We start from the raw sequence: 9,571 nt of genomic DNA, 5'->3' as shown, positions 1-9,571 counted from the left end.
TTCGGGAAATGAAACTTGGCTTTTTCTCCTTGCTTTTACTTTCATTTACAGCAGCCTATAAAAGCTGCCTGTTTTCTGTTGTCTGTTGTCTGTTTTCTGTTGAACACAGAAGAGGCTGGTTGAGTGGGACAGCTTTATTTTGGCAACCCGGACTACACATGTTTACCAGTAAGTAGTAAATATTAATTAAAATTTGAGAAAAAAATGGTAATAGAAAAAATAAAGACTTGTAATTTATTATGTATGTTTAATGTAACATAATGCAACTTTAAGTTTGAATGAAGCTTGAGACTTTGACAGATATTTTTGGATACCACTGAATGAACACTTTCAGTTCAGGTATTGAAATGAGTGAAGATGGAGGAAATGAGGTATGCTGATGACTAGTATAACCTCGCTAATCTGATTTGTTCAGTGTGGTTGACTCTCGAGCCGGTGTGGGAAAATATTTCTGGAAGACCTGAGGAGCCACACAGTCCCTCATTAAATTACGTTGTGTGCAATTTCACACATACCACGCTTCCAGGTTTTCCAGGCTGCTTTCGTATGGAGAGACACCGCGTTAAAAGTTTAGCTTAATCAGGGACTCAGTCATTTCTTCTCAGTCATGCATAGGCTTACGACAACTTACGAGACATTACCTTTGATAAAGGTGAGTGGAATGCAGAACATCTAGTCTGAACTGCGTCTGTTTCTCCTCTTATATTAGATAATTATGCATGTGCATCAATTAACTGCAATAATTAACCATGCTACCAAACTGAATGCCTTTATCTGTGTTCTTAAAAAAGGACAGTTCAGTTCTGAACTAAACACATTTATTTCTGTGGAATATGAAACTTACATCTGTTTGTGTTAATACAGTCTGAGTCATTTAACTTTGTCTTTGTTAGGTTTCATTTTCCTCTGATAGTATAAGTATCAACGGCAGAAAGAAGAAGCCCAGACTGTGGAGTTCCATTGTCAAGATGATCCCTCACATGGCTCTGTGCAAATTCTGTAAGTATTAAACTGCTATTACATTATAGGTCTATTGATAGTTACAAGCATGATACTGCTAGTGTGATCATCATATCTGCAATCATGAAGGTAGACGTGAATGTAATTCATAATAAATATCTGCATTGTTGAAGGGAGAAGTTGATTGTGCAGTATAGGTGAATTCCTGTGATGACGTCCAAATTTTTTGTCGTAAAACCACAGTTCTATGTACAGAAGTGACTTTGTTCATGTAAATAGAGAGGAAAGGAAACTGGAAGTTGGCGGTGGCTTAGTAATCAGTTGGGGCTTTTTCCTTTTAAGTTGATATTCTGTGACATTTGCTGCGGTTGCTCAAGTTTGAAAATATTCCTCCTCTTCTGCATTTGCCTCATGATGCTTTGAACTGGTATTTCCTGCCTATTGTTAGTTCCTCTGGTTCTAGTCGGGGTTGTGGTGTTTGCGGTGAGTGGGATCATTGGAGACCCCCTGTATGAGTGCCTCCAAGACACAGACTACAGCGAGCTTCTCGACATTGTGGATAAAGGTCTTCCTGCTGCAAAGACACCTCGTCATGTAGCAATCATTGGTGGGGGCATCGCTGGGCTGACCGCTGCAAAGTTTTTAGAAGATGCTGGCCATAAGGTAAAGTCATTTATATCAGCATATTTTCTGAGTGAGCCCTTGTGCTGTGCATGTTAGAGTGAATTTCATAAGACTGATCATGTGTCCCCATGGGCGACAAGGTGACCATAATAGAAGCCAGTAACCGTATTGGAGGACGTGTCGAGACCTTCAGGAACAGAAGAGAAGGCTGGTATGCAGAAATGGGAGCCATGAGGATCCCCAGCTTTCATAAGTGAGTACAGGACTATCTTTTTTAACTGTCTGAGGGGCCATAATATGACTATGTTTAGCAGTGAGTGGATTCATGATGTTAAAAGCACTTTGCTTCATCAAAAAATACCGAAACTTTTTTTGTCTTACCCAGTGGTGGAAAATAATTAAGTACTCAGTCTACAACTTGGGTACCATACTTACAATAAGCAGTCTTTGAAGTACTTGTAGTCTACCTCACCTAAGTATTTTCTTCTTTTGCTACGTTATACTCAATACTCAATATGCCACTAGATTTATTTGACATCTGTCATTTCTAACAGTCGTTAGCAATAAATGTTAATAAACTGTTAAATGTATTCTTGTCTGGAAGCTCTGGCCTGCAGCCTTTTTTCAGGCAGGAGTCTTTTGGTTATTTCTAATTTATAAAGTATTAATAAATGATTTATTGTCCATCATGCTTTATTTAGAAAGTGGCGCCAAATGGTGTTTACATATCAGTACCAACAATACAGTGACATTGTATACCTGTGAAAGGGGCCGTTCTGCATAAAGAGTAGTTATCAAAATCACAACAAACTGTCTTATTGTATAAAAATACTGTATGCAGTTGAGATTGAGATCAGCTATATAAATATCAAACAGATGATGCATTATGTCTGCTAGGTCTGCAGGCATCAGCAGCATTAGTGCATTCTAATATTCATGAATTGTATTGAAGACAGTAAGGTGCATTACTGTATGTAATTTAAATATAAACCTCATTCAAATTAGAAACACTAGATGGGAACTTACTATTGTAATCAAACCAATCAACAGGTCTTTTAACATATAAAGTAACAGAATGCAACCCCTAACCTATAAAACACTATAAAACACTACTACTGAAATAGTAGTAGTATTCTATTTAAGAAAAATATGATCAGGTAAGAAACACACTAAATACAAATTTTCCATCAATAACTTAAGCTTTTAAATTACATATGTGGATGTGTCTCAAATGTATATGGTCAAAAAGAAAAATATACCCATTTGGGACAGCTGTGGCTCAGGACGTAGAGCAGGTCGCCCACTAATCAGAAGATTGGCGGTTTGATCCCCGGCTCCTCCAGTTCACATGTAGAAGTGTCCTTGGGCAAGTAACGAAACCCCAAATTGCTTCTGAAGGCTGTGCCATGTTTGTGTGACAGTGTGTGTGAATGTAAATAGATTAGATCCTGATGAGCAGGTTGGCACCCTGCATGGTAGCCTCTGCTATCAGTGTATGAATGTGTGTGTGAATGGGTGAATGTTGGCATTTGCTGCCTCAACAAATATAGATATAAATATAAACACAAATACTGCACACTCTGCACATCCATCAGAAGACTAGAAAGGCACTAAATAAATGCAGCCCATTTACCATTTACCATCCATTTATACCAACCTGCAGAGTGCAACATTTCACAATTCTTAATTTGTTATTTCATTAACAGAAAATGTTTAAAATATTTCAATCTGCATCAAAAAGAAATCAAAACACTGCACACTACCTGCTCAGCACCAAACAGCAAACAGACCCATACAAAGTATGTGTGAAGCAACTATCAGGTGAACATAGAGGAGCATTCAGTAGCTAAAAAAACAGATATTTTCCTCAGGTGTTGGTGGAGACCAAAACAGAGCTAAAAGAGAGTGAATATTGGACTTACAGTACATTCATCAGGTGGACAGAAACATGACTCCAAATGAATGATAATGTTCTGTAACTGCTGGATGTGTAAATAAGCAACTGCTAATAAATTCAACATATCAACTTAAATGGTTATTATATGTGAATATTGTGATGTTTTCACCTGTTATTGCAGGTTAAAATATATTTTGTAGATAATACAGCAGTTTGAACACAGGACTTTTGAATATTTTAACAATGTGTTGTTACTACTTCTAGTTAAATCTGCTCTAGTCAATATTTTTACATGAATAATAGACGACAAATGATTAACAACAAATGACTACTTGTAGCCTTATGTGAAATGGGTTTAACATATGAACCCACAGAGAATTATCACACAAGTCTGCAGTTCCTATCTGCTCTACAGAGTATTTTAGCGTCTTTCAGCATATTGTTTTGGTTCACTCTCACGCTCTCATCAGTATTGTTTCCAGCAGCAGCAAGTAGCTGCTTTAAGCAAAAGGTCCTTTTAAATCCACTGTACACTTCCTGCCCAGCACCACAACTCCAAATAAATGCTTTTATAAATGCAATTATAAATTCTATATAGATATTTAATATTCAATATCTATTTCACAGGATTCTGCTTTCCTTGGCCTCCAAATTACAAATTTCCTTGAACCACTTCATCCAAGATGACATCAACACCTACTATTTGGTAAATGGAGTGCTACACAAAACCTATGCTGTGGAAAACAACCCTGATGTGCTCAACTACACCTTGTATGGAAGAGAGAGGGGAATGTCAGCTGCTCAGCTTTTCAATCTGGCTCTGTGGAAGGTTTGTATACATGCCACACATCATTATTATTTTTGTAGTTTCCCAGTTTAGGAATGTTGTTTTGTAAGTATTGTAATCTGTGCATAGGTGAGGGATGACCTTAAGAGGATTGGCTGCAGTGCCATGTTGGATAAATATGATTCCTACACAGTGAAGGTAACGGTTCATTTTTTTCAACATTCATGTCACACAGGTCATACTTTGAATCTGAAGGCAAAATATCACTACATCAATAACACTCAACATTTGATTGCTATGCAGTTAAATCATCTCTGTTGTCACTGACAGGAATATCTGGTGAAGGAGGGCAACCTGAGTCGAGGTGCCTTGAGAATGATTGGGGACATCCTGAATGAAAACAGCCTCTTCTACACATCACTGGTAGAGATGTTGTACATACAGTCAGACATCAATGACAACACTGAGTAAGAAATATTTATTTCATTCAATTATGTGTCTGGCAACCTACAGTCTGTGGACGTAACTTGGGTTTACCAGTGTTTCTCATAAGTAGAGCATTTCTGAAGGCAGAAATAATTTCATTGATTGAGTTTAATTCTGGTGGGCAGGAGCCAGAAGAACTATTTTTCTAGTTGAGGATTCTTAAGGATGGATAAACGTCTTATGTGAATATGTGCATTTCTTTTTTAAATCTAACAAGCAAAAATAACACAAAAATTTAAGGTTGTAAAAAATAAGTAACCTAAAATGTTCAAACCTATAAAATGTCTTTCAGACTTACTTTACAATTAACTTTATTTAAGAACAAAGTCATTGTAACAACACAAAAAAACCTAAATTGTAACTAAATAGTTAAAAAAGTACAGATATGAAGTATTCTTACTTTACTTGAGCATTTGAGAAAGCTATATGTCTATGATAGCTACCACAGGTTACTTTGTAAATTCAGATTTTACATACAAATCATATGATTACAATGAATTACTATGCAATATTATTGATTTAATTACCCAACAGTACATAAAGTAGTTGTAATCAGTTTCAATTTGACCAGCAACAACATTAAACAGCTGCTCACACATTATACACCAGTAATATTTTATATTATATAATATATATATTATAATATTTTTTAAAAATGACAATGGGTATAATAAGCACCTGTATTTCACCTGACATGGGGTCATGTTTCTGAGTCATGTTTCACTCTCCTTTTATCTTTGGTTTGGTCTCCAATAACTACTAAGTAAAATATCTGGCTCTTTAGCTGCTAAATGCTCCACTATATTCACCAGCTAGTTGCTAACTTTGTCTGTCTGCCAATGGTGCTGGGCAGGTTTCATACAGGGGGTTTTTTGTTGTTGTTGTTGGGGTTTTTTTGCTTAAAACAGCTGCCGCCTCGTGTGGAAATTAGGTTGATGAGAGCAGCAATAGAGAACCAAAACAGTAAAGTTGCTGGCTGCAAAACCAAAACAATTAGTTAAAAGATGCTAAAAAGTTCATTAGTGCAGCTTTAAATGATGTGTTGTGATTTAATGATGTCATTATTGAGTTTTTTGTGTTTTTTTTCCAGGTACTTCGAAATTACAGGTGGCTTTGACCACCTCCCAATGGCTTTCTACCAAGTGTTAAATGCCACCATCCTTCTCAACTCCAAGGTCAAACTCATCAACCAAACAGGCGGCAGCAATGTGACTGTAACATACCAGGACTGGCATAATTCAGGCTCCCCGACCAACCTTACAGTGGACTATGCCCTGGTTACAGCCACGGCCAAGGCCAGCCTCTTCATTGACTTTCAGCCCCCTCTCTCTGGGGACAAGATGGAGGCCTTGCGCTCAGTCCATTACGCCAGCTCCACCAAGGTGGTACTCAGCTTCAGTGAGCGTTTCTGGGAGAAAGAGGGCATCAGAGGAGGGAAGAGTATCACAGACCGGCCCTCTCGCTTTATCTACTACCCCAGCCACAGCTTCCCCGGGACAGCCGCAGGGGCCCTCCTGGCATCTTACACCTGCTCCGATGACTCCACCCTCTTCCAAGGGATGAGCGAGGATGAGCTGATGGCTGTTGTCCTGGAGGACTTGGTGAAGATCCATGGGGAGGGCATCAGGCCTCTGTGTACAGGGGGACTGGTGAAGAAGTGGGGCTTGGATCCTTACAGTCTAGGAGCCTTCGCCATATTCACACCCTACCAGCAGGGACACTATGCCAGTGAACTGTTCCAGAGTGAGGGACGGGTGCACTTTGCAGGAGAACACACAGCCACACCTCATGGGTGGATTGAAACTGCCATGAAATCTGCCCTCAGGGCAGCTAAACATATTAATAGCCTCACAGTTTAGTTTTTACATGCAGAAAATATTTTCTTTTACATATGTTTCTACTTTTTTCTCTTTTCAGGTTTGACTGATATATTAGTTTGGTCAACCCCCTCTAATATGACGAATATTTTTTGTCATTTACATATTTATTGATCTAGGTACACATGTATTGGTCAGCAGCACAAGGCGTGTCTCTACGGCCCATAAACTGACATTCTGACCAGATTCTACAAAGATTATATATGCAAATCATGATTTGCAGGGTTTTATGTTGTATGTGACACTCCAGTTTCAAACACTGTACTAAAAATAAGAATAAGCTGAATGGAATTCTTGATGTGACATAATGTTTACTCCTTCTGCACCTGAACTTGTTAAGTCATGCCTTTTATTTCATTTTTTTTTTTTTTTCATTTCAATTGTTTTATAATTCAGTCCAGTTAATTTTACTATTACAATGAATGAGAAAATAAAATATTTGAATAAAAAACTTTCTCTAAGGTGTCAGTTTTGTGGAACTCACATGTAGTATAAAGAACAACTTTACTGTGAGACCAATGCAATTTGGCTTCCTCATCATTGTCAACATAGAACACATTACAAGGAACATTTTAAAATAAAATGAGCTCACATAGGTTTGATATTCGTATGATCATGTGGTTTCAGGCCAATAATATTCTTTAACTGGTAGAGAAATAAGGGATGTGCCTAATAATGGACTGGATGTAAGTGCATTTAAGGGGACATATCCTTGCACTGTATAATCATTGAAAGTGTCTTAAAACATGAACGCTTAGAAAGAAAAAGAACCAGCAATGCAAAACATTATAAAAATACATAAAATTGAGTACTTAAGCACAGGAATATTTAAGAACTAAACACCACAATAAAACCATAGTAATTGACAGGTACTCATTCAGGCCTCCTGAAAATAAACTTTTGAGATTAAATAATTGACATTGCCATCTCTTTGGCCATCACTTCTATGCCTTTATAAAACAATAATAAAACACAATGTCCTGCAGCAGGATTAGTTACATGATCATTAAGAGAACAGGTTCACATATGTAAATTTTACCACATTGGCGCTGCGGAAACAATAAGATTTTTAGTTTTGCATTTAATAAAATTTCTAATGCTGATGGTTAGTATTAGTAGGGCTGGTTAAGAGAGTATATTAGTAGTTTATGCAGGTTCCACACTGAAAAATAGCCATGGAGAGGTTTATTTGTGAGCCTTTAGAGGAATAGTTTATTATTGTATGCCTTCATTACAGTGACAGTAGAGAAAGATGACAGGAAATGAGTGGAGATGGTCTTACTTGTGTCCTAAGTACTTTAATTTAGTGTTTATTGTGAATTACTACACCTGACATATCAAAATGTCTGCAGTGAGAAGTCCGTAAGGGCTGCACAGTGGCTCAATGGTTAACAGTCCTGTATCAGTGTGGGTTTCCTCCAGGTGCTCTGGTTTCCTCCAACATAAATCTGAATATTCAATATGATGAATTTAACTTTTGATGTCTGGCGTACTTCTGCTTAAATTAATACGGTTTAACACAAACACACAGAAATGCACAGTAGTGAAAAGTAACTAAGTACATTCACTCAAGTATTTTATCTAACTATTAAGGAAGGACTCTGTCTGTTTGTATTCACCGTTCATTGACTTCACACTTGGTGGGTGTATTGTTTAGGGCCCAACAAAGTGCAATATCAAATTTGGTGCAATTTGGAAAATAAATTTGGATTTGGATTAGAATGAGTGGATATTCTTACTCAGGACAAAATTTGATGATTTGGACATTGCAGAGGACCTTGCTGAAAATGACCAACTGACGTGCGTAACGGTCAAATAACGAAAAAACTACTGAAAATGTTGAGTGTGATTGTTCATTAAACTCTCAAGTCCCTGCATGAGTTGTTTTCACCAAACAATATTCTGATTTTTTGTTCTCCATAATAATAAAACCATAAGCATGAGCACAGCCGGTGATCAGAGCTGTACAGCAAGTGAGAGAAAAGTAATTTCTCATGGTGTGCTCTAAAAAGAGAAAAGTAGAGCTTTTAATCAGGAATGGACAGACTCTTAGGCTACTTCCCACAGGCAGTTCAAAAGCAGTAGGTCTCATATAAGCACAAATCTTTTGAGCAAATATACCTACTCGATTGATCTAAACTGAAGCCACAGAAAATAAATAATCTAAGAGCCCAACATGATTGATCCACTTTATTTTAAGATGCACATTTTTTCAAAAGCTCTATAATGTATTTTATTTTGAAATGCAGGCTTCATTATACTTGAAATGAGAAAAGATTCACTATAACAGAACTTAACATCTGTGTATAATAGAATGTTAGTTTCTTTCATGTTGTAGGTTCATATATTCTTCACACCTCATATCAACTGTGTAATACCAGAGGCAAAGCAATAGGCCCATTTGGAACTAGTATAAGTACAATTTTGAGATACTTGTATTTTAGTGGAGTATTTCCATCTTCTGTTACTTCTACTTCTTTGTGTGATTTGGGGGCCATCAGCAAAATCAGGCATAAGCCTCCACTCTCTAATTGAGAATGTTGGTAGTGGCAGTGGTAGAAGTACTGAGATCATTTAATGAAGTAAAACTATTCATTTCACACAGTAAAAATACAATTTTGACATAGCTAAAAGTACAGAAGTATTACCAACAAAATGTACCCACATTTAACTACTGTAAAGTATCCTCAAGATGGAGCTCATTTTAACTGCTGCTGCTATATACTGCTGGATAGTTTCGTCTATAATAATGCATCAAATTGAATTTGTTGATCATGTTTTGTGTTTAAAATCGAAGTAAAAGTAAATAAAAGTAACCAGCTGTCAAATAAATGTAGTAGATTAGTAGAAAGTAATGTTTCCCTCTAGAATTAAAGGCACTGGATCCTTCTTAGTAGAAGAGGAGTAAAAGTATGCAGTTGCAAAAAAAATAATATTCAA

The 9,571-nt window shown here is 37.0% G+C and overlaps 1 protein-coding gene across 1 annotated transcript; it reads left to right on the top strand.

Moving 5' to 3' along the window:
- On the top strand, positions 1–7,016 carry il4i1 (interleukin 4 induced 1). The gene is made up of 8 exons (XM_044355207.1): positions 1–168; positions 894–999; positions 1,409–1,623; positions 1,725–1,837; positions 4,109–4,310; positions 4,398–4,466; positions 4,599–4,735; positions 5,845–7,016. The coding sequence occupies exons 2-8, from the start codon at positions 969–971 to the stop codon at positions 6,611–6,613; spliced, it is 1,536 nt and encodes a 511-aa protein (XP_044211142.1). The 5' UTR covers positions 1–168; positions 894–968; the 3' UTR covers positions 6,614–7,016.
- Positions 7,017–9,571: the final 2,555 nt, after the last annotated feature.

This window comes from Thunnus albacares, chromosome 6, assembly GCF_914725855.1.
Source record: "Thunnus albacares chromosome 6, fThuAlb1.1, whole genome shotgun sequence".
NCBI classification, from domain to species: Eukaryota; Metazoa; Chordata; class Actinopteri; order Scombriformes; family Scombridae; genus Thunnus; species Thunnus albacares.
The sequence above is the reverse complement of the archived record's forward strand: the minus strand, read 5'-3'. Positions and strand labels throughout refer to the sequence as shown.